At 48.2% G+C, this 25,637-nt stretch overlaps 1 protein-coding gene across 2 annotated transcripts in view; it reads left to right on the forward strand.

Moving 5' to 3' along the window:
- The window catches only part of SEMA3E (semaphorin 3E), a 170,963-nt gene extending 163,719 nt beyond the window's left edge, over positions 1–7,244 (forward strand). For both annotated transcript variants that reach the window (XM_081005478.1, XM_081005479.1), the window contains exons 16-17: positions 2,515–2,654; positions 3,792–7,244. In XM_081005478.1, the coding sequence (XP_080861604.1) occupies positions 2,515–2,654; positions 3,792–4,244 (593 nt within the window). In that variant the 3' untranslated portion in view covers positions 4,245–7,244. The remainder of the gene's footprint in view (positions 1–2,514; positions 2,655–3,791) is intronic.
- Positions 7,245–25,637: the final 18,393 nt, after the last annotated feature.

The following is a 25,637-nucleotide window of genomic DNA, read 5'->3' on the forward strand; positions in this document are numbered from 1 at the left end:
CTGCGCATGCGCACAAGCTATTTCCTGTGCTCCGACCCATAAGTGGGTCCCTGTGCCGCGCTGCAGCGCACTGGTAAGAGCGGGCAGTGGCAGGGGGCAGTGGTCGCCACAGACCAGATCAACGAGGGTCTCGGGCCTTATCTGGCCCCCGGGCTGGACGTTGGTGGCCCCTGCACTAAGCCAAATCATTGCACACCAAGAAAGGAACTGGGGAGCAGCATAACAGCTGCAATCTCCTCTCCAGAATCACTTTTACTCATTCTCAGTAAGCCAAATTTTGGCTTAGCGTTCAGTGCAAATGAGAGACAAATGAACTCATTAGTTCTTCCTAACTTGGCTTGGCAATAAATCCTTCCAGGTCAAGCCTAACAGGTGCCTGCCACTCTGTTTAAGTATCTCTACCTGCCTAGTCTCCCTAAGCAACTGTTGCCCTCTCTAGCTGCCAGTTTTCACATCTGTCTGTTGGGTCAGCTTTGCTACCAGTTGTCCTCTATGTAGCAGCCATCTTCTACTGGACGTGGCCCTTGCCTCCGCTGGTTCTGCCTCTGTTAATCTTGAGTACTAGGACCTAACATGAAGTTTCCAAAGAGAATTTGCAATGAAGCAGAAATAAATCTGGAGAGAAACAAATGCTAGCAGGAGCCAGAAGAATAATGCATTCATATCCTTGAACCTGCCTAGAACTCTCAATTACCGATCTCTTTAATTCCTTTCCCAAGTGCACCATTTAGATAGCAGGCATCATTTTGTGGACCGGACCCAAAGAGCTTGACCCTCCCTTCTCCTGCTAAATACCTTGCCAGAGAAAGCTTTGATGGAATCATGACTCCATGTAGGGCAGATTAGAATCTGGAAGGGAAATATTTCACAACGCAAATATTTTTCAGATTTGTCTGGTGATGTGAGGAAATTCCATACTGTTTAGGGTTTTGATGCAATTCTCTGAAGAGTTTGCTGCTGAACAGAATATATAGCACACTGTCATATTTAACTGTTAAAAAAAAACCCATGCATTGGAATTTTAGATAGGGTTGTAAGATACTCAAGAGACCTTCAGATTAGAATGTAGCAGAGTCATAATTCTAAGAAAAACTGAAGTTTTTATCATGGAAGAAAGGCAAATTATAAAATAGAGACAAAAGACACTTTTTTGTGCTCCTATTCTTCAAGAAGCACCATTGAGTGGGCATTCATGGTTCTGGCACTAAATGCTGCCTACAGGAGGACTGTTTCCACAAAGAGCCTTCTATTTAGCATGGCATGTGTTTTGCAAAGGGCTGCAAGTTCTCTTGGCAAGTTTATGCAATTTATAAAGATCAGCAGATGACTAATTTCTGGCCTCAGGACAACAAAATCATTTGCTCAGTGGCAGCCACTGAAGACTTGATCCCACCAAGTTGTTAAGCAGTGGTCCATTCGGACTTAATTTAACTCCTGAATGTGAAAGCAAGAAGTCCAGTTTACAAGCATTTAGCTAGATCAAGGGGTATGAGTATAGACTACTGATGAATCTCTGTTCTACTAGATAGAGCATCTCCTTTCATGGGAAATGAAAAAAATGATAATAACCTTTCCCCCTTTTGACAGAAGTGGATGAAATTTGCATGCCTAGCCTGGCCCCGCTGCCCTGTTGATGCAAGTGTCGTGCTTTATTTCAATCTGGTATTGTAGCTCTGTGGAGCACTTTGAGGGGCTAAATGCAAAAGCTAGTACTGCTAGGCATGCACATTCTGCAAAATCCTGTAACTCAGACACAGAACCACTCGTTTCCTTCAGGAAAGAGGCAGTGCCATTCACGTCACACAGAAATATGCAATGCTGATATAAAAAACATATTATCTAAAGTAGCCCTTTGGCAGACACTGCTTTGTTAGCACTTTTAATAAAAGATCATCAGCAGAGGCTGCTTCTAATCAGAAAGCTATTTGCAAACATTTTCTTTAAAACAAAAGGTCACTTTCTATGATCTTGGGAACCAGTACAATCATAAATTTATCAAGGAAGGCGTACATTGATAAATCCTCAGTTGCCACCAGTCATTGTAATGGAAGTTATTTGTTATTTTGTGTTTGAAAAGTGAAGCCTAATTTTTTCCCTAGAAGTCTGGCGGGGGCTCAGTGTGAAGGCCAGGGCCAGTCCTATCATGTGCCACACTGAGCCACCTGCCTCAGACGGCAGATTGGGAGAGACAGCAGACAGAGTGCCTCTTGCTGCCTGCCCAGGCCCCTGCAGGTCTCCCAGAAAGAGTGGGTGCCCTTGCCAGGCACTGCCATGCCCCTTGAGCTTCCATTGCTAGCAGCTGCCTGACCAGGAGTTTTGGTGAAGCCTCACAAGAGCTGAGGCCCTTTCTCTCTGCTGCCAGCAGTGGGCAGCAGCTGTCAACCCAGTGGGATGCGGTGGTGCCCATCTTTATCATCTCAGATGGCAAAATGGCTTGGGCTGGCCCGGGGGAAGACAAATGAGTATTTGTGAAGGACCATACCAGGTTTTTGTGTGTGTTTTCCTTCTTTATAGGAGACATCCTGGATAAGACCGAAGAGCGACTGGTATACGGAATAGAATACAACAGCACTCTCCTTGAATGTATACCAAGGACCTTGCAGGCCAAAGTGATCTGGTTTGTACAGAGAGCACACGAAGCACGGAAGGAAGAGGTACTTTCTCACTGAATGGAAGGGGGTAACCTCTCTTGCAAGGGCCCCCTCATCTACTTCACATCCTCCAGTATTAATGGCATTTTGCAGCCATCATCATATCTTTATCATCACAATATTGTGCAATATTGTGAAACATTCTGTTGTGCTTACTGCAGCCAGTGTGGTGTAGTGGTTAAGAGCAGTGGACCCGTAATCTGGTGAACCGGGTTCGATTCCCCGCTCCTCCACATGCAGCTGCTGGGTGACCTTGGGCCAGTCACACTTCTCTGAAGCCTCTCAGCCCCACTCACCTCACAGAGTGTTTGTTGCGGGGGAGGAAGGGAAAGGAGATTGTTAGCCGCTTTGAGACTCCTTCGGGTAGTGATAAAGCGGGATAACAAATCCAAACTCTTCTTCTTCTTCTTTTTAAATTAAAAGGAAAGGTTGCTTTGTAAATATTTATACTGCCTTTAAATAACCAGTTTATTTAGATTGTGGGGAAGGGTACTTGGGAATGATGCAGTTTTCTTTGATATGTAATCCCTCCTCTGTGGACCAGTTCACACATGACATGAGTAGGCAGGCCATGCACATCATTTCAGAGGAGCAAGCCATGAGCTTGTGCACTCTTCCTAGAGTCGAGCCTGTAATCCACCAGGAAAACCCAAAATCTGCATCTCACCCACTCATGCTGTGTTATCAAACACCTCTTGCAGTTTTTATAAATAATATTTTTAATAGATAATTATTCTGACACATGGATCCCCCACGAGCACATCAACCTCCACCCCAAATATCATTGATTTCAGTTAAAGAGTTGATCTCTCTTATTAAAATGAGTGGTACCTTAAGGTGATTAGTTTTTGACTGCATCGAACCCAAAGATGTTTGAAATGAACACACACAAATTATGCTTCCGTTTGCTCCAACTTCTGCAGTCAAGTTGCTCCTGATAAGCTTTCCAGACCCTTCCCAGAAATCCAATGAAACTCCACGATTCTGTTATCCTGTCGTAGTGTTTCTAATTCCCCTTACACTTTTTTACCTCCTTTCTCCTGATTATTATTATATTATTTTAAAAACCACACCCATGTGATATTACAGTATTGCTTTATTTCCACTGAATAACACCATTTCCTTGTTGCCCACCCTCAGGTGAAGACTGATGAAAGGGTACTCAAAGTGGACTTTGGCCTCTTGTTCTTAAGGCTGCACAGGATGGACGCCGGGACGTATTTCTGCCAGACAGTGGAGCACAGCATTGTTCACACAGTAAGAAAAATCACACTAGAAGTTGTGGAAGAAGAGCGTGTGGACGACATGTTCAACAAAGACTATGAGGAGGATGCATCGCACAAGATGCCCTGTCCGGCACAGAGTAGCATAGCCCAGGGATCAAGGCCTTGGTACAAGGAGTTCCTGCAGCTAATAGGCTACAGCAACTTCCAGAGAGTGGAGGAGTATTGTGAGAAAGTGTGGTGCACGGACAAGAAGAGGAAAAAGCTGAAGATGTCTCCATCCAAGTGGAAGTATGCCAATCCGCAAGAGAAGAAGGCACGCATCAAACCTGACCATTACCGTGTTCCCAGGCACACTGCTGACTCTTGATGGGGAAAAGAAATCCCACGGATTCAAGAAAGCTCTTCTTCTTTTTTCTTTTTTTTTGGACCTAAGGAAAGGGAAATCCTTCTTGGATTTAGTGACGAATACAGGTTTATATATATATGAAACGTTGAGACTGGAAATGGGGGGGGGAAATGTGTTTTTAGTAAGTTATGCACTTCATGTCTGTTTAGATGCATTTTTAAAAAAGCAAATCTGCTTAATTCTTTGGTCTGCTTATATCATTCCACAATGAGTTTTCCATTTAAGGACAATCTGACAATCATCGTATTCAACATTTAGTCCAATTAATCAAGCATGGACCATGTTTGTACTGTATATTCTAGAGTGTTGTTGGGGATATTTAAGTGAACACAAATGCTAAAGCATCACAAAGCAACAATGTATGGTTTCGTTTTGATTTCACAAACATCTTGCTAATTTTCGACGTGGCGTATATCCTGTGTCCCACGGGTTCCAGTTTTCATTTCTGAAGAGCAGTTTGTAGGGCTCATTGCTGCTGAAATCCATTTTGAGTATGTGACAGTAGCCACGGCTGTGAACAGAAATGATGAAGGGTCATAAATAAAAGGACTAAAAACAAATAAAGGGGGGGGGGACTGAGTACAATATAGCAAAAGCAAGCAATGATTGTATCTCATTGAAAGCAATGGAATTGGTTGTGGCTAACTCAAATCCCACTTGATGCCAAGGGCAGTTAATCATGACTAATTGTAGCTGTGCCCCAAATATCTCTGCTCAATTTCAGGGCCCCGCTTATCAATAATTCTGAAGGCTGACTCCAGTGTCCTCTTTTGGGGAGAATAACTTAACCAGGAAGAATCGTCTTTCTAGGACAAAGGGCCACTGCTCAGAGGTGCAGCTCCTGCTTTGCACACAGAAGGTCCCCGGTTTGATCTCCAGGGAGGGTTGGAAGAGAGACTCCCCCTCTGAAATCCTAGAGGGTTGCTGCCAATCAGTGTGAACAGTACTGATCTGGATGGACCAAGGCTTCTTAGGATCCAGGTGCTGTGTGACCAGCACGTACAATTTGGAATTTTTCAAATTTACTAAAACTACATTCAGATTTAACACAAGAGTCCATTTCCTCCACCCCTTGCCGCCTTCACGCTTGTTTCCACAAAGGATTTGCTTGCCATAATCCGCCTCCCATCAGCACAGGGCTCGCATCTTTTTTCTGTGATCCAGGGGGCTCAGCCTGGATCACACTTAGGCGCATAAGATGTGGCACAAATACAATCAGGTTCGTTTTGGCACTCCACCTCACACTAATGCATTTTCTTAATTTGGAAATGATGAACAGGGTGCCCGTCCCTGGTTCTTAGAGCCATCAATATTGTTAAAAGTCTGAAGAAAATTGCTACTTATTCCTACATTTGACTGATTGGTTCCATTTGCATCTGAACCGCAGCCAAGTAGTACCATTTGATTATGCCAGATGTTTTCTCTCTCTCTCTGGGAGGTCGGTATAACCACCTACCAAAGGAGCAAAGCATCCTCTCTCAAAAGCTAATGCGATCTCCCTCTTGTGGCAATGAAACAGCATTTCATTCTGCTCTGTGCAGTATATAGATTCTAAATTTCAATATGAAGCAAAAGGTTATTAGCACTGCAGGAAAACTGTAGAAAGGTTCTTATTCTCTGTTTTCTTTTTCTTTTTTGGCAATTTCCAGTTGACACTCCAAAACTAAATGTTCACATTGTTTCAGATGTTCTTGATGTCATTTTCTTTCCCCAATCGGTTTTGTCCTCCCCTTGGCTTTCATTTGCCCCAACTGCTGTTTAAACTTGCAGTATCCTTTCCTCCAAGGTAACTCCAGGATAATTAGTCCTTTTAAGTCCACTAGTGCTCTAAATTAATCTTCTGATTCATACACCGAGACAGTCCTGAGCAGGCACATTTTGCCGATGGGTACAGTAGATGCCAACGGGGTGAGCTCCCGTTGCTCGGTCCCAGCTCCTGCCAACCTAGCAGTTTGAAAGCACGTCAAAGTGCAAGTAGATAAATAGATACCACTCCAGCGGGAAGGTAAACAGCGTTTCCGTGCGCTGCTCTGGTTCACCAGAAGTGGCTTAGTCATGCTGGCCACATGACCCGGAAGCTGTACGCCGGCTCCCTCGGCCAGTAAAGCAAGATGAGCGCCGCAACCCCAGAGTCGGCCACGACTGGACCTAATGGTCAGGGGTCCCTTTACCTTTTACAGTAGATGCAGGCTGAAAGCTGTACCTTGGCGTTGGGGCTTGGCTAATAAATGGAGTCCCACTGCAAGATCCGTCTTTCTAAGGCTGCATTCCAAATGTTGAGTCTCCCTCCAGCCGATCCAAAACAGCTGCTCTGACCTTCATTGCTGGAGTGGTGTCCCTCCTCTCTTGCAGACCTCAACATCCTCCCTATGGAAAGTGCAGGCAGGTGGAAGTGTGGGTGGCAGCCCACAGAAAGAACCCCCCCCCCAGTGGATCATTCCCATTGCAGGGAGGGACTGAGCCGGCCTAGGTTCCTGAGCTCGCCACCCATCACTAGACATCATTGGACCGAGCCAAGCCTTTCCTGCCACCCCCCGCCTTCCATCCTGCCTAGCATGAGCAGTGGCATTGCAGATGTGTCCCCGGCTATGGCACTTCATCACACCCCGCTGCTGTCCAGCTGGGGTTAGACGTCCAATTTTGACAATCCTGCCAGGTGTTCCGTGAGATTGGTTCTGGTGTCGTTGGCTCACCGCTACAGCCACGAGGCTGGCCACCTGGCGTGGAGCAGGCAATATGGCGAACGCTCTAGGCGAGCAACATCTCTGCTCTTTTGAGAGAGACTCGCCCTATGGACTAACAGGCTGTGTGGAATAAAAAGAGTCTGCCAATGTGGGTTTGCCAATTAAGACACTTTTACTGAAATAAAATGGAAGTCCATGTAGATGTTGAATACCATTCCTGTCTAATACCTGCTTCTCTTTGTTATAGGCTAATTAAATGTGAAGTAAATGGTCAGAATTCTCCATTTCCTTTTATTGTGCGTGGACTCATCATGAAACCCATGGACTGACATTCTGTTCGGATAATAGGCTAACACACACTGTTGCACATCCTCCCATAAATTTTCATCCAACTGGACATGTTGAGGAAAGTGTCCTCAACATGAGGATAATCTCCCCCCACCCCAGAAGACAAAGAGTATTTTTCCCCCTCATTCTTCTGGAAAAGAAAGCCACTTGGTATATTTGTCTCTGAATAATTGCTATCTTTATTTTATTTTATTTTATTTTATTTTTTGTAGTGGCCATTTGACACCAGCTCTGGGGCATTGTGGGGATGCAAGATGGCGGCTCATTTGCCAGCACATTTTCTACTGCTTCCAATTGCACACTAACAGGGGGGGGATCTGGGGGGATCTGAGGTACAGTGGTACCTCAAGTTACAAACACCTCAGGTTACAAACGCTTCAGGCTACAAACTCCGCTAACCTGGAAGAGTTACCTCAAGTTGAGAACTTTGCCCCAGGATGAGAATGGAAATCGTGTGCCAGTGGCACAGCAGCAGCAAGAGGCCGCATTAGCAAAAGCACGCCTCTTGTTAAGAACAGTTTCAGGTTAAGAATGGATCTCCGGAACAAATTAAGTTCATCTCTAGAGGTACCATTGTATTGGCATTGCTAAATGATGAGCCTCACTCCCCAAAAGCTCACAATTACAGAGATTTGGGGAAGTGGTGGCTAGCCAGGAAGGCAGAGAGTGATCTTTTGAGGCCCCTGCCAAGTGCTCCTCTGTGTGCAGTTGCACTTAGGGAGGACGAGACAGAGATGGGCCAGTCCTTTAGCCTTCCATGTACCAGGAGGATTTGCTATCTTTAAGCTGCTTGTTACTATTCCCAAGGGATGCGGGTGGCGCTGTGTGTTAAACCACAGAGCCTAGGACTTGCTGATCAGAAGGTTGGTGGTTCGAATCCCCGCAATGGGGTGAGCTCCCGTTGCTCAGTCCCTGCTCCTGCCAACCTAGCAGTTCAAAAGCATGTCAAAGTGCAAGTAGATAAATAGGTACCGCTCCAGCAGGAAGGTAAACAGCGTTTCCATGCACTGCTCTGGTTCGCCAGAAGCGACTTAGCCATGCTGGCCACATGACCCGGAAGCTGTACGCCGGCTCCCTCAGCCAATAAAGCAAGATGAGCGCCGCAACCCCAGAGTCTTCCGTGACTGGACCTAATGGTCAGGGGTCCCTTTACCTTTACTTTTACCTTTACCTTTACTTTCCCAAATTAGTTTTCTGAAAAAAGCAAGACAAAGCTTTCAGTTTCCAGTTATTTTTCAAGTGTTATAATAAAACCAATTGAACAACTTGGCAAACCCTTTCTGTACTCTGAAGCTCTTCCTTTATTATTATTGTTTTTCATCCCATGGCTGGAGGCATTTCCAAAAATCATAAAAGAAAAAGAAAACAACACAATCCTTAAAAACAAAAGCGATCAAACACCTAAATAGTCAATGAATCAAGTGTAGAAAATAACACAAGCAACTCACCCAGCGAGGTTGGATGATGGACTCAAGGGCATCCTGATCAAATTTGCAGATGACACCAAACTGGGAGGGGTGGCTAACACCCCAGAGGACAGGATCACACTTCAAAACGACCTTGACAGATTAGAGAACTGGGCAAAAACAAACAAGATGAATTTTAACAGGGAGAAATGTAAAGTATTGCACTTGGGCAAAAAAAATGAGAGGCACAAATACAAGATGGGGGACACCTGGCTTGAGAGCAGTACATGTGAAAAGGATCTAGGAGTCTTGGTTGACCACAAACTTGACATGAGCCAACAGTGTGACGCGGCAGCTAAAAAAGCCAATGCAATTCTGGGCTGCATCAATAGGAGTATAGCATCTAGATCAAGGGAAGTAATAGTGCCACTGTATTCTGCTCTGGTCAGACCTCACCTGGAGTACTGTGTCCAGTTCTGGGCACCACAGTTCAAGAAGGACACTGACAAACTGGAACGTGTCCAGAGGAGGGCAACCAAAATGGTCAAAGGCCTGGAAACGATGCCTTATGAGGAACGGCTAAGGGAGCTGGGCATGTTTAGCCTGGAGAAGAGGAGGTTAAGGGGTGATATGATAGCCATGTTCAAATATATCAAAGGATGTCACATAGAGGAGGGAGAAAGGTTGTTTTCTGCTGCTCCAGAGAAGCGGACACGGAGCAATGGATCCAAACTACAAGAAAGAAGATTCCACCTAAACATTAGGAAGAACTTCCTGACAGTAAGAGCTGTTCGACAGTGGAATTTGCTGCCAAGGAGTGTGGTGGAGTCTCCTTCTTTGGAGGTCTTGAAGCAGAGGCTTGACAACCATATGTCAGGAGTGCTCTGATGGTGTTTCCTGCTTGGCAGGGGGTTGGACTCGATGGCCCTTGTGGTCTCTTCCAACTCTATGATTCTATGAGGTGCAGCTACAGGAACACCACCACCGCAGCATCCCTGCTGCCTACCAGGAGGAGAAGGGGATGCTGAGGTTGGGGCTGCATGGGCTGAGATGGGTGGTGGCCACTGCGTGGGGACACTGGTGGAGCCAATCTGGTGGTCTCACTGCCACACCCTTGTGCGAATTAATTGAAACAAAGCATGTTTTCTATCTTACTCGTAATCCTATACTCAAAGCAAAAATGAAAAGTCAGTTGATCATTATGGTGTTGGAAGCCTGCAGCCAATAGAAGGAATGATGCGCTCGCCACAATATATTGAGAGTTATTCCAGAGTTATTCCAGAGCTGGAAAAGAGGTATCCTGACAGTACTGGGATATTGCAGCACAACCTGTCACACATCGAAAGTGGTGAAGAAATTCATGACAAAGCAGCAAATACAGGTACTTGATTGGCCAGGGAATTCCCCGGATGTAAATCCCACTGAGAATTTGTGGGCTATAGGCAAAGTCGCCTCCGTGCTTTAGACTGTACGACTATGGAGAAGCTCATTCAGGCGCTGATTCAAGTGTGGTACAGGGATCCGAAAATCAACAGTGACTGTTCGAAACTAGTAGACGCCATGCCAAACCGTGTTCAAATGCTGCTTTAAAACAGCAGAAGTCATATCCATTACTAATGTACGTATACGTGAGTTTTGTACAATAAACTACATTGTTTGTTTCAATTAATTTGCACAAGGGTGTGCGTCCGCTCAGTCCCAGTGATGCTTCCAGGAGGCTGTGACTGCAGCTCTGCTCCACCAGACAAGTTGCACCTGATAACAGTGGAAACAATAGATAAAAGCAACTTCCTTCTTCAGCTGCCTAATGCCTGCCAGAAAAGTTCTAGCACAAAGACCTTTACATTTCCACCGATTGCCCTAGAGCAACAGAAGTGTCTGGAAGACACACATTAAGTTCTTGCTTTGCAGAAGCATCTTGCCCTCCAGGTTTGTTCATCACTCAGCCACTGTCGCTGTGTGAATTCCTGCAAAAGTTCAGGAAGTTTGTGCTCTGTATTGATGCAGAAGTACAACTGCACACCACAAAATGGACCAGACCAGAACTGCAGACCAGAAAAAGGTTATGTTTCTCCCGTGACACCACCAGTCCTTCCACCACAATGGATTATTTCTCAAGGTGCTTGAAGGATTAGATCTCTGAAAATGAAAAGACCAGACTAATGAGTGGATTAGACCAGGAGTCAGCAACCTTTTTCAGCCGTGGGCCGGTCCACCGTCCCTCAGAGCATGTGGTGGGCCGCCCTATATGGGGGGGGGGGGATGAACAAATTCCTGTGCCCCATAAATAACTGAGAGATGCATTTTAAATAAAAGCACACATTCTGCTCATGTAAAAACACCAGGCAGGCCCCACAAATAACCTAGAGATGCATTTTATAATAATAATAATAATAATAATAATAATAATAATAATAATAATAATTTATTATTTATACCCCGCCCATCTGGCTGGGCTTCCCCGGCCACTCTGGGCGGCTTCCAAAAGAATATTAAAATACTATAATACATCAAACATTAAAAGCTTCCCGAAACAGGGCTGCCTTCAGATGTCTTCTAAAAGCCTGGTAGTTGTTGTTCTCTTTGACATCTGGTGGGAGGGTGTTCCACAGGGAAGGCGCCACTACCGAGAAGGCTCTCTGCCTGGTTCCCTGTAACTTGGCTTCTCGCAATGAGGGAACCGCCAGAAGGCCCTCAGTGCTGGACCTCAGTGTCCGGGTAGAACGATGGGGGTGGAGACGCTCCTTCAGATATACTGGACCAAGGCCGTTTAGGGCTTTAAAGGTCAGCACCAACACTTTGAATTGTGCTCGGAAACGTACTGGGAGCCAATGTAGGTCTTTCAAGACCGGTGTTATGTGGTCTCTGCGGCCGCTCCCAGTCACCAGTCTAGCTGCCGCGTTCTGGATTAGTTGTAGTTTCTGGGTCACCTTCAAAGGTAGCCCCACGTAGAGCGTATTGCAGTAATCCAAGCGGGAGATAACCAGAGCATGCACCACTCTGGCGAGGCAGTCCGCAGGCAGATAGGGTCTCAGCCTGCGTACCAGATGGAGCTGGTAAACAGCTGCCCTGGACACAGATTTGACCTGTGCCTCCATGGACAGCTGTGAGTCCAAAATGACTCCCAGGCTGCGCACCTGGTCCTTCAGGGGCACAGTTACCCCATTCAGGACCAGGGAATCCTCCACAACTGCCCGCCTCCTGTCCCCCAAAAACAATACTTCTGTCTTGTCAGGATTCAACCTCAATCTGTTAGCCGCTGTCAGGGGTTCAGGGACAGAGGCACAGGGTAGGGAGGAGATGGAGAGCGATGGGGATGAATCCCAGGACAGCGAGGAAGAGGATGACAATGACTCAAGAGATTCCATGAGTCTTTCCAGCGAATCAGAGGATTCCCAGAAGGGGGCGCCAGTGGTCAAGGCCAGGGGAGCCCCAGGGGGGACGTGTCAGGAACAGGGGGCCAGCGGGGGATCCCAAAGTGGCAGCTGGGCGTCAGGACCAGCCTCCCCGCCAGAGTGCAGCGAAGGGGGTGGAGGTTCCAGTGTATCAGGGGAAGCAGCTCTGGCAGCAGAGAAGGGAGGGAGGTCGGAGCAAGCCACCCTCCCAGAAGGGGAGGGGAGTAGTGAAGGGAGTAGTGTAACTGTCAAAAGGAAAGTTAGAGGTTGGGCGCGCGCGCCAAGTTCAAATGTAGAGGCGCGCGGAAGTACAGGGAGCCCGGAAGAAGAGCCAGGTCCTAAAGCCCGCAGGAGGGGGGAAGAGCAGTCGGGGGATAGCGCGTCAGGGGAATCCAGGAGGGGCGAAACCCCAGCGGGCAGGAAGACCCTGAGGAAAAGGAAAGAGAGAAAGAGGTGGAGCAGCGCAAGGCTCTTAAACTGGTGCAGGGGAGGGACTGACTCAGAGGGGACTTCAACGGTCTAAGCGTACAGACGTAGGGCTGCGCGCCTCGGATATGAAGCAAACAATGAACTGCAATAAACACTTTTGTATATAAGAAGAGATTGGCGTTGGTCTTTTGTGAGCTGAAACCTGAGGCAGCCTTGACAGTAAGTCCCCTCTCTACAGAAACCGCAAAAAATTTTTTTTGCAAAGCTCACGAAGTTTGGCAGACATGACTACTGAGGAGCAGATAACGTCCCTGCAAAACGCAGTCGCTGAGCTCTCCACTGCGGTAGTGGTCTCTCAGAAGACAGTTGCTGAAGCAGAAGCGCGATGCCAGGATCTGCAAGCCAGGTGGGATCATGCGTGCAAAGAGGGGTTCCCGGGGTCCAGATCAGAGGGAATCGGACTCGGACGGAGGGGGGGCAATTTAGTAGCCCACTTCGATGGGAACCTGAAGCATTATCCCAATTTCAGAGCAGACGTCGTATACGCGCTGCATTTGCTTCGGAAAGACTTCAAAGATGAGGAGGAGAAAGTAGGCTTTATTGTGTCCCATTTGCATGGGGAAGCTAGAACCTGGTTACGCAATTTGTGGCGCGAAGATGGTCTTGCCCGCAGGGACTCTGACGAATTTATCAAAGCCATGGACGCTTGCTTCCAATCTACCGTTGACGTTGATGTGGCGCGCCGGGAGATGCATGGATTGCGGCAGGGCAAGGCTACAGTGCGTCAGTAACATTCTCGCTTTTTTGCATTGCTGAATGTGCTGGGCTGGGAAAAGGACTCACTGGCAGTGAGAGACTTGTTCTGGGAGGGGCTTCATGGCTCCGTAAAAGATGAGTTGGCCAGGGGGGACAGACCTCAAACCCTAGCAGACGTCGTGCAGAGGGCACTCACGATAGGGGTGCGCCACGAAGAACGCCCTTGGCACAGTGAGGAGGGGTGTCACGTCCGCACACCAGCTAGAGCGCCTCCTTTTCTTCCCAGGGACCTGGGACGTACGCTGAGGGAGGGGGAGGAACCAATGGAGCTTGGTGGTGCAAAGGCTCAGACAGCTGCCGGAGCCTCAGCGTCCGGAGCAGTCAAGGCGAAGCCTCCTAGAGGGACCAGGAAGTGTTACATCTGTGACAGTGCACAGCACATGGCTAAAGAGTGTCCCCAGAGGCTCCAGAAGCACACTGCAGCCTTAGCAACAGTAACAGAAGCAGCGCTACAGGGAGAGCAGTTTCAGGGAAACGACAATGCCTGGCTGGAAGCAGGAATGCTGGGGCACAGCCAGGCGAGTCAGTAAAGCAGTCCCCAGCGCTTTTGCAGCCTACAGATCCCTTACCACCCAAGCCAGTGGTACAGCTCACTGCTACTCTCCAGCTACCTAATGGACTCACCCTGGAAGTCCCCATTACAATTGACTCAGGGAGCAACGCAGACTTCGTGGGGATGCAGTTCATCAAGCAGCATCGCATAGCGCTTCTACCAGCCACGCTGCCTTTGAAGGTCGTCACCGTGGATGGCAGGAAGTTGCTGGGCGGGCAAGTGGTACAGCAGTCGCCACCCATGGTGCTGCAGATCGGGAATCATCGCGAGGTCATCAGTTTCAACATCACCCGCCTGTCAGACACGCCTATAGTGTTAGGCATGAGTTGGCTGGATAGACACAGCCCATCCTTAGCGTGGTACCAGCGGCAGCTCACCTTTGGCTCGTCCTACTGCGCACAACATTGCATCCAGACCGGCCAGGAGGAGGAGGGCCAGGAGGAAGGGCAACAGTTGCATCTCGGCATGGTGCAGGCGGTGCCCCACAAGTACAGGGGGTTTTTGGAGGTCTTCTGCGAAAAGGAAGCTGACCAATTACCACCCCACAGGCCCTACGACTGTGCAATTGACCTCTTACCAGGGGCGACGCTGCCGACTGCGAAGCTGTATTCCATGTCTGAAGATGAGATGCAGGAACTCAGGGAGTTCATAGATCACAATTTGAAGCGGGGATTCATCCGAGAATCCAAAGCAGTGGGGGGCAGTCCTGTGTTTTTCGTGAAGAAGAAGGACACGCCCCAAAAACGGCTCATTGTGGACTATAGGGCCATAAACTCGATGACAAAGCCCAAGGCCTTCCCCATGCGCAAGATTGACGACCTGCTCGCGACGGTGAGGAAGGGGAGGATCTTCACCAAGTTGGATCTACGCGGAGCATACAATCTAATACGCATGAGGGAAGGTGACGAGTGGAAGACGGCCATGTTCACGCCGCTGGGCACCTATGAATACAGAGTTATGCCGTTTGGTCTCCAAAATGGCTCCCACTGTTTCCAAGCATTCATGCACCACGTGCTAGCAGGGCTCCTCTACAAGAAGTGCGTATGCTTCCTCGACGACATTCTGATCTTCTCAGAATCGCAGGAGACTCACGAGAGAGACGTAAAGGAGGTCCTGCAGAGGCTACGGGAGCACAGACTCTACGCCAAACTGGAGAAGTGCCAGTTCGACGTGACGGAGGTGGATTTCCTGGGCTACCGGCTGTCCGACAAGGGACTAGCCATGGACAGCGCCAAAGTCCGCGCGGTGTTGGACTGGAATAGCCCGCGCAATCGGAAGGAGGTCCAGAGGTTCGTCGGTTTCGCCAACTTTTACCGCAAGTTCATCAGGGGTTTCGCGAAAGAGACGGCAGCTATCACGGACACCCTCAGTTCCAAGAAGAAAAAGTTCACCTGGACGGACCAGGCGGAGCAGTCCTTCAGGAGACTTAAGAGCCTCTTCGCGTCCGAAGAACAGCTGCTACACGTGAATCCCGGCAGGCCCATGCGGGTTGAGACTGACGCATCTGACAGAGCAGTGGGGGCCGTCCTCTTGCAGGAAGATCCGCAAGGGAACTGGAGGCCCTGCGCTTTCTATTCCCGGAAGCTCAGCAAGTCGGAACAGAACTACACCATCTGGGACAGGGAGTTGTTGGCCATCCACGCGGCTTTCAAGGCGTGGCGGCACTTCCTCATCGGAGCCAAGCACACCGTGCAGGTCCGCACGGACCACAAGAACCTAGAGTATTGGCGCACGGCGAAGCTCCAGAGCCAGAGGCACATAAGATGGGCGGAGTTCTTTGCGGATTTCGATTTCAGGATAGAGTATATCCCTGGAGACAACAACGTCATAGCGGATGCGCTCTCCAGGAAACCGCAGTATCTCGAGGAAGCGGCACCAGTGGCAGCCAGGCACATTTTCGCACCGCAAGCGTGGGCGTGCGCTTCCGCCGCCGTGGACCTGGACGCGGTACGGCGCGCGCTACAGACGGATCCGTTCGCACAATCCAAGATGGAGGAGGTGCGAAGAGGGACAGCAAAGGACGGCGAATTCCAGATACGCGACGGCCTGCTGACCCGCAAAGGTGCTCTCTACGTGCCGGGAGACGATCTCCGCGCGAAGGTTCTACAGCAGTTACACGACGCACCCAGCGCGGGTCACTTCGGCAAGGAAAAGACGGCGGACTTAGTAGCCAGAGACTTTTGGTGGCCCCAGATGCGAGGAGAGGTCGCAGATTACGTCGCCAGGTGTGACACTTGTCAGAGGTCCAAGCCAGTGCACAAGAAGCCAGCGGGATTGCTGGAACCGCTGGAGACGCCACTACAGCCGTGGGATAGGGTGGCGCTGGACTTTGTTACTGATCTGCCCAGTTCGCGGGGCAAGACGGCGGTGCTTGTGGTTGTAGACCTGTTCACCAAGATGGCGCACTTCATTCCTTGCGCGAAGGTGGCAACAGCGGAACAGACCACCAAGCTGTTCATAGACCACGTGTTCCGGGTGCACGGCTTACCACGGTCCATCCTGTCCGACCGGGGTCGCCAATTCATTTCCAGTTTCTGGCAGAAGCTCCTGGGCATCCTGAATGTCAAGATCAACTTAGCGTCGGCGAGACACCCGCAAACCAACGGCCAAGCGGAGAGGGTCAACGCCATCATGCAGCAGTACCTGCGATGTTACGCCAATCAAAAGCCTGCAACTTGGGTGGACTACTTACCGATGGCCGAGTTTGCCTACAACAACACGAAGCACGCGTCAACGGGGGTGACACCGTTCTTCGCCAACAATGGGCGACATCCCAGAACCTTCCCGGCGTTGGAGACAACGATGCAGGGGGAGTCGCAGGGAGCTGAGCATTTAGCAGCAGAATTGCAGGAGGTCCACGAGGAGCTACGACGGCACTTGGAACTAGCTAAACACGCCTACAAAGTGCAGGCAGACAGGCACAGGAGGGCAGGAGAAGACATCCAGGTGGGGGACTGGGTATGGTTAGCAGCCCAGGCGGTGCCGGCCAAGTTGTTAGCTAAGAAGAAGCTAGGACACAAACAGCTAGGGCCATACCAAGTTGAGGGCAGGATCAATCCCGTAGCTTTTCGGTTGACCCTCCCAGAAGGTTCCAGAATGCACCCGGTCTTTCATAGGTCGGTGCTTACACCCTACAAGGCCCCACACAGATTTCAGGAGCCAGGGACGGCACCAGACCCACGTAGAAAGTCACCGGGGGGGGGAAGTCACCGAGGGCCCCGACACTCAACGAGGCCACGGAAATTCTGGACTCAAGATGGGGGGAGAGGAGGGAGTAGAATACCTCCTCGCCAGGGAAGGTACCCCGGCCAGCGCCTACAGTTGGGTGCCAGATTATGCTCTGGAGGAACCTCTTCTTAAAGACGAGTTCCATGCACTCTTCCCACACAGGCCCATGCCAGCGGAGTATTTTGACGACTGGCTTTTTACGCCCACGCTTTCAGACAGCACCTTCCGGGGGTTCTCCTCCGCAGAGGAGACCACGCCGGAATCGAGCCCTCCAAGGGGATCGTGCTCGGGGGTGGACACGGACCACTCTTATTTGTGGGACGATCAACCAGAAGTGGGGTGGCGAAGGGGGCCTTGGCAAGCAGCATCGCCTGAAGTAACAGGGGGAGGGAAGGGTTTGGATGTGTTGGGGGAGGACCCCGATTTCGAGCACTCATACACTGAACTGGAAGCAGAGGAGATCGACGTTGACGAACTGTATCCAGCATCTACCCCCGCTACAACGGAGCTCCCGGAACCTGCGCCTGAGCAGCGGGAGGGGGGAAGGGGGGGCTTCGAGGGGGGGATGGATGTCAGGGGTTCAGGGACAGAGGCACAGGGTAGGGAGGAGATGGAGAGCGATGGGGATGAATCCCAGGACAGCGAGGAAGAGGATGACAATGACTCAAGAGATTCCATGAGTCTTTCCAGCGAATCAGAGGATTCCCAGAAGGGGGCGCCGGTGGTCAAGGCCAGGGGAGCCCCAGGGGGGACGTGTCAGGAACAGGGGGCCAGCGGGGGATCCCAAAGTGGCAGCTGGGCGTCAGGACCAGCCTCCCCGCCAGAGTGCAGCGAAGGGGGTGGAGGTTCCAGTGTATCAGGGGAAGCAGCTCCAGCGGCAGAGAAGGGAGGGAGGTCGGAGCAAGCCACCCTCCCAGAAGGGGAGGGGAGTAGTGAAGGGAGTAGTGTAACTGTCAAAAGGAAAGTTAGAGGTTGGGCGCGCGCGCCAAGTTCAAATGTAGAGGCGCGCGGAAGTACAGGGAGCCCGGAAGAAGAGCCAGGTCCTAAAGCCCGTAGGAGGGGGGAAGAGCAGTCAGGGGATAGCGCGTCAGGGGAATCCAGGAGGGGCGAAACCCCAGCGGGCAGGAAGACCCTGAGGAAAAGGAAAGAGAGAAAGAGGTGGAGCAGCGCAAGGCTCTTAAACTGGTGCAGGGGAGGGACTGACTCAGAGGGGACTTCAACGGTCTAAGCGTACAGACGTGGGGCTGCGCGCCTCGGATATGAAGCAAACAATGAACTGCAATAAACACTTTTGTATATAAGAAGAGATTGGCGTTGGTCTTTTGTGAGCTGAGACCTGAGGCAGCCTTGACAGCCACCATCCAACCTCCAACCGCCTCCAGGCACTCACACAGGACCTTCACTGCCTTCACTGGTTCTGATTTGAAAGCGAGGTAGAGCTTTTTAAATAAAAGGACACATTCTACTCATGTAAAAGGACACATTCTGTAAAAGGACACATTTAAATAAAAGGACACATTCTACTCATTCTACTCATGTAAAAACATGCTGATTCCCAGACCATCCACGGGCCGGATTGAGAAGGCGATTGGGCCGCATCCAGCCCACGGGCCTTAGGTTGCCTACCCCTGGATTAGACCTTAGCTATCCAACTGGACTTAACTGTCAGGGGTCCTTTACATTTTTAACCATTTAAGGTGCCAGCATGGAACCCCATCAAAGAAAAAAGAAAGGAGTACCTAGCCTCTGCTGAAAGATTGCATCATCACTCTTTCTCAGGGGTTGGGTATCCTGGCTCTATGCTTCCCTGCCTTTTCTGCCCACTGCACCACTGGCACTTGCTTCCAAGCAAATACACTTCAAATAATGCTGTAAGAGTGCTCTCTCCCTCTTCCTCTTCCTCTTCCTCTTCCTCTTCCTCTTCCTCTTCCTCTCCCTCTCCCTCTCATGTGTCGCATGAATTCAATTTAGTAACAAACAAGAAAGAAGGCAATAATGTTTCTGCAATTTGCAGCCAAGCTTTAGAAAACTAACATCTAACTTACTGAAACATGTCATTAAAAATATATATATTACCTGTCTCCTGAATGCTAAACAACAGGTCTGGTGCAGCATAATTTTTACTGATGCAATTTATTTAAAAAAAAAAAAAAAAAAAAACCACAACACTGGATGGAGCATGAAGATTGAAAAGGAAGGGGAAAGGAATTATAAGAGTGGCAGTTCAAGATGGGAAGGGGAAAAGGCAAAGGGATGTTGGGAACCTGAAGAGATTTGTTCCCTTCTCTAGTTCCTAAATTGCTCTGCTTAGTAAGGATGAAGCCTATGCCTTTATCAGTCGCCCAGCAGAGCCACAAAAAAGAGAAGGGAGGTAGCTTGTGAAACTGAGGCAAATCACTGAGGTCTTATCAGAGTAATGCAGTGAAGACTCATGTTTGGAAGCAAAGATGGGAAATGTAGTGGAGAAATGCAGCTTAGGCATTTTTGGATGCTTCATTTTAGAGAATAAGCAATTCCTAGGTCACAAGTACAGGACTCAGATACATTAGTAAAAAAAAAATCAGTGTTTTGAATGCATTATAAACATGCAACGCCAGATGGTGCTAGAGAGCCAAAAAAAAAAATTCTAGGAGATTTTCCATAGTGTTTTTTCCCCCTTTCGTTATAACCATTTAATTTCTGACTTATTCCTAGCGGTTTTTTTCCTGTGTGTAGATCAGGCATAAGCAAACTTGGCCCTCCAGATGTTTTGGGACCACAACTCCCATCATCCCCTAGCTAACAGGACCAGTGGTCAGGGGTGATGGGAATTGTAGTCTCGAAACATCTGGAGGGCCGAGTTTGACTATGCCTGGTGTAGATTGACCCATAGAAAAGGCCTGTTCCCCCTGGAACTACAAGCACAACCAGCTCAAGACAGTCTGGGAACTGAATGAAACAAGATGGTGCGTGCATACACACACACACACACACACACCACAATTCCAGAAGCTAAGTGCATTGGCAGCTGAATCTTGCATTGATACTTCACCCAGGGGTAATCTCTGCATTCAGCAAGATGAAGCCATTTGCTTCAGGCGGTGCAAATTTTTACCACCACCCAGCTGACACCCTGCCCCCATCATTGCACCACTGCCAGCCTCACTGGGGCTTTGCCAGCGTCAGCAATACAGCACCTTTGCCCACACTGCTGCCACTGTGACCTTGCCGCTGAGCCATGGCAAGCTGGATCTGCAGTGGGGTGGCAGCAGCATGGATTTCAGACATGCAAGAACATCACCGTGCTGATTTAAATATCTCTGCAGGGCCTTAGAGGGGAAAAAAGTAGATACTTTGCAGTATCATCTCCTCATCGCAGGGAAGCTATTTTGTGAAACGGAAAGCTCAACTCTTTTAAGAGAAGCCACTCAAGTTAATTGAATTAAAATGCAGTAGGAAGCCAGATCCTTTGAGTGGCCTTTGTACATTAATTTGAATGTTAAAAAAAAAAAAAACCTAGATGGAGAAAGCATTTTAAAGAAGGCTCCCCCCCCTTCAAAAAGGTGGGCCTTATTCTATATCAGCGTTTTTACACGCAGACATTTCCTCCTTATAATTCAAAATTCTCCTGGGACTGAAGAAGGTGCTAATTTATTTTAGGTCTACCAGCAGGAAGGGAACAGGGCCAACAATTCCTTATTGAAGCAGGAGGGAAGAATCTCACAAATGTCATATTATTTGCAACTGGCCTAAAAATAGAACATAGGAGCTCGAGCAAATTAGCGAGTCCTCTTATTTAAGGGCTGCTTTATTTTTAGCAGGATGCATAAGGGATCTGAAGAGGAGGCGGAGGAAATGCTGCGCATCAGATACTGGCTGGAGATTCCATTGGTTATCCACTCAAGTGGTAGCTCAGTTTTCATATGAGCTTGAAATGCATAACACCAAATGTTACTCACCATCACTGCTACGTGTATAGAGGCACTCCCTTTTTTGTCACGTGAAAAAGCAATTCAATGTGAGGGACAACTCAGAACCTATATGGGCCCTTCTGAAAATGAATGTCATGGTGCTGCAATTCTCTTTTTCTTCGATCAAGGCTATTTTGGCATTGATGTCTTGTTGTTGTTTAGTTGTTTAGTCGTGTCCGACTCTTCGTGACCCCATGGACCAGAGCACGCCAGGCACTCCTGTCTTCCACTGCCTCCCGCAGTTTGGTCAAACTCATGCTGGTAGCTTCAAGAACACTATCCAACCATCTCGTCCTCTGTCGTCCCCTTCTCCTTGTGCCCTCCATCTTTCCCAACATCAGGGTCTTTTCCAGGGAGTCTTCTCTTCTCATGAGGTGGCCAAAGTATTGGAGCCTCAGCTTCACGATCTGTCCTTCCAGTGAGCACTCAGGGCTCATTTCCTTCAGAATGGATAGGTTTGATCTTCTTGCAGTCCATGGGACTCTCAAGAGTCTCCTCCAGCACCAGAATTCAAAAGCATCAATTCTTTGGTGATCAGCCTTCTTTATGGTCCAGCTCTCACTTCCATACATCATGGATCACTGCCTTGCCGTCCCGAAGGGGCTTGAATAACTCAGAGAAGCTATGAAGTATGCCGAGCAGGGCACCCAAGATGGATAGGTCATAGTGGAGAGTTTTGACAAAACGTGATCCACCTGGAGCAGGAACCAGCAAGCCACTCCAGTATCCCTGCCAAGAAAACTCCATGGACAGAGACAACAGGCATATTGGTGTGTTACTGCTGTGTAATAGGGAATGGAACAGGGGACGAATCTGCACTGGTGAGTTACAACGTTAAAAATGTGTTATAAAAATGTGACACCAGAGGGCACTGAAGAGCAGTGATCTGTTGCCAATGGGGAATTGCATTGGGAGCTATATTTTTTAATAGCATTTTTTTATAGCATTTCCCAGATCAGTGTAGATCCAGCCAGTACGAAAGGTGGCCTTTATTTCTATCACTGTGTTTCATTACATAGTTAATTTCTCAAAAGGGTACCCATCTCCAGTTTTCTCACATATTGTTGGAAATGCAACAGCAGGGATCATTCAGTTTGTAACTTATGGATTAATTCTGTTAGTGTTCAAGTCAAGTAGCTGCAGGTGCTTAGCAACCAAGCAGAGTGGCATGATATTCACTGAGGTAGCACATGCTCTAATTGGCTGGATAGTTCTGAGGGAATCTTCCTCTTTATGTTTAGTTACATTTATCCCTGCTATGTACAAGACCTGACCTAAGATAGATGCAAACTCTCTGTTCCTTTCTCCTCTAATTATACACCGTTTTTGTTTTGCTTAGTAAAATGTTATCAGGACTTTTATCTCTGGAGTCCTTCTATGTTATTTAAGTGACTTTGCTAATACAGATATCATTGACTCTGGACTGCAGAATTGTGTGTGTCATCTTCGGGTTCCAAATTGCAATTTTTTGGTAGCAATTATATCTGTCACCTGGCATAGATTTCAAGGGACAGAAATATATTTCCAGTCCCTTTTAATTGGTTGACTATGTGCGTCAAACATTCATTTTTTGAAATGGTGCACAGATTGCATTCCAGCTTAATTGACATAGTGATAGAACTAATCATATGTGTGTATACACACACACACACACACACACACACACACTTTTGGATCCCATTGAACCATATATATTTTCTTTTTTGAAACCCAAGTCCTTTTCTCGTCTAATTTTACCTTCAGCAATGAAGTCAGAGATATGTCTACCTCCTTATGTCTCAAGGTTCAAAACATTAGAGATGGTTTTGAAAGCTGCACTGTCCAGATAACAGCTATTGAAAGTGAGCTTTCCACATTTGTAACCAGGCAGGATGTTTGTAATTCCTGTCAGCCTTCTGAATCTATTTCAGTTCAAATTGCCATTTTCTTTGAGATTTTAGATGTGCCGGGGGGTAGACCCTGTGACAAATTGTTGGTGAGGATGGAACTGCATTTCTCCCATTTTAGCTGATTTTTATTTATCTATTAGCACTCAGAAGTGATTTCCCCCCTCTGTCAACCCAGAAAGTAATTTACCTGTGCACTAGTGGAAATGCAACAACAGACAGGTTTATGATGCATCAAACGCAAGAAACTAATAGCTATTTAATACCAGTATTTCAGGACCATATCCATAATAATTCCATATACAAACACACAAACACACCCTCCGCAGTATGAATGGGACAGCAGATTATATCAGTCCCCCATCCCAATGTGTAAAGCCCTGTGAAAACCAACAGGCTCCTTTTTATTCTGAAGTTGCAATTCAATAAGTTATTTGAGTTTCAGCCTCCATTAATTAAACGAAAATTAGGGATGGACACATTTGCGTATTTCAGTTTCTCTCTTTTTAAACTCCCCTCCCCCTGAAAAAAAAAAAAGAAGGTTCCTCAAACATTGTGCATTTTTATGTTATTTTCACTGATATATTCAGTTCTGCACAGATTCTTGGTTGGAAAACTCCACTGGAAAATTCAGAGTAGTGCAAATTTCAATAATTGGCTGCACTTTGGTTCAGATGCCACAAGATTGCCTTTGCTTCAGATCCATGTTGGCAGCAATACAAAGTACAGCTAATGGGTGGGTTGTTCTTATGTACATATAGGGAATTAAAAAATATAGACATTTGCTGTTAAAGGAAAGCCCTCTCCATGTGTTACTCTCATGTAGGGGATCACCATGTTTACTTGAAGCAGACCAATATTTTAAGGAACACCCCGAATATTGTGACTCATTTCCTAGGCAGCTGCATGTTTGAAGAGAAAGCGCAAAGCACAAACTACTCACATGCAAAGGTGGCTCCATGCAACTGGGGCGTGTGCACCCTAACCAGGGGGTGCTCATACACACAAGCAGGAGCTCAGCCCTTGGGCTTGTCACTCCAAACAACAGTGAACAATGCAACATCAGGAGTGGAGCTACAAGCCCTATTTCCAAATAACACACTCCACACAAGTAAGGCATGGATGGGACTTAAGTATCCCTGTGATCCTATACATGCTTCCTCAGCCTTTTCAGTGAATTTCATGTGGCTTGTTGTTGTTGTTTAGTCGTTTAGTCGTGTCCGACTCTTCGTGACCCCATGGACCAGAGCACGCCAGGCCCTCCTGTCTTCCACTGCCTCCCGCAGTTTGGTCAAACTCATGCTCGTAGCTTCAAGAACACTATCCAACCATCTCGTCCTCTGTCGTCCCCTTCACCTTGTGCCCTCCATGTTTCCCAACATCAGGGTCTTCTCCAGGGAGTCTTCTCTTCTCATGAGGTGGCCAAAGTATTGGAGCCTCAGCTTCAGGATCCGTCCTTCCAGTGAGCACTCAGGGCTGATTTCTTTAAGAATGGATACATTTGATCTTCTTGCAGTCCATGGGACTCACAAGAGTCTCCTCCAGCACCATAATTCAAAAGCATGAATTCTTCGGCAATCAACCTTCTTTATGGTCCAGCTCTCACTTCCATACATCACTACTGGGAAAACCATGGCTTTAACTATACGGACCTTAAAGCACAAACTACTCACATGCAAAGGTGGCTCCATGCAACTGGGGCGTGTGCACCCTAACCGGGGGGGGGGGGCTCATACACACAAGCAGGAGCTCAGCCCTTGGGCTTGTCACTCCAGACAACAGTGAACAATGCAACATCAGGAGTGAAGCTAAAAGCCCTATTTCCAAATAACACACTCCACACAAGTAAGGCATAGATGGGATTTAAGTTTCCCTGTGATCCTATACATGCTTCCTCAGCCTTTTCATTGAGTTTCATGTGGCTTGTTGTTGTTGTTTAGTCGTTTAGTCGTGTCCGACTCTTTGTGACCCCATGCCTCCCCATGCCTCCCGCAGTTTGGTCAAACTCATGCTCGTAGCTTCAAGAACACTATCCAACCATCTCGTCCTCTGTCGTCCCCTTCACCTTGTGCCCTCCATGTTTCCCAACATCAGGGTCTTCTCCAGGGAGTCTTCTCTTCTCATGAGGTGGCCAAAGTATTGGAGCCTCAGCTTCAGGATCCGTCCTTCCAGTGAGCACTCAGGGCTGATTTCTTTAAGAATGGATACATTTGATCTTCTTGCAGTCCATGGGACTCACAAGAGTCTCCTCCAGCACCATAATTCAAAAGCATGAATTCTTCGGCAATCAACCTTCTTTATGGTCCAGCTCTCACTTCCATACATCACTACTGGGAAAACCATGGCTTTAACTATACGGACCTTAAAGAAGAAGAAGAAGAAGAAGAAGAGTTTGGATTTGATAGCACAAACTACTCACATGCAAAGGTGGCTCCATGCAACTGGGGCGTGTGCACCCTAACCGGGGGGGGGGGGGGCTCATACACACAAGCAGGAGCTCAGCCCTTGGGCTTGTCACTCCAGACAACAGTGAACAATGCAACATCAGGAGTGAAGCTAAAAGCCCTATTTCCAAATAACACACTCCACACAAGTAAGGCATAGATGGGATTTAAGTTTCCCTGTGATCCTATACATGCTTCCTCAGCCTTTTCATTGA

The sequence above is a fragment of the Podarcis pityusensis genome, assembly GCF_964106645.2.
Source record: "Podarcis pityusensis genome assembly, chromosome: 5".
Lineage (NCBI taxonomy): Eukaryota > Metazoa > Chordata > Lepidosauria > Squamata > Lacertidae > Podarcis > Podarcis pityusensis.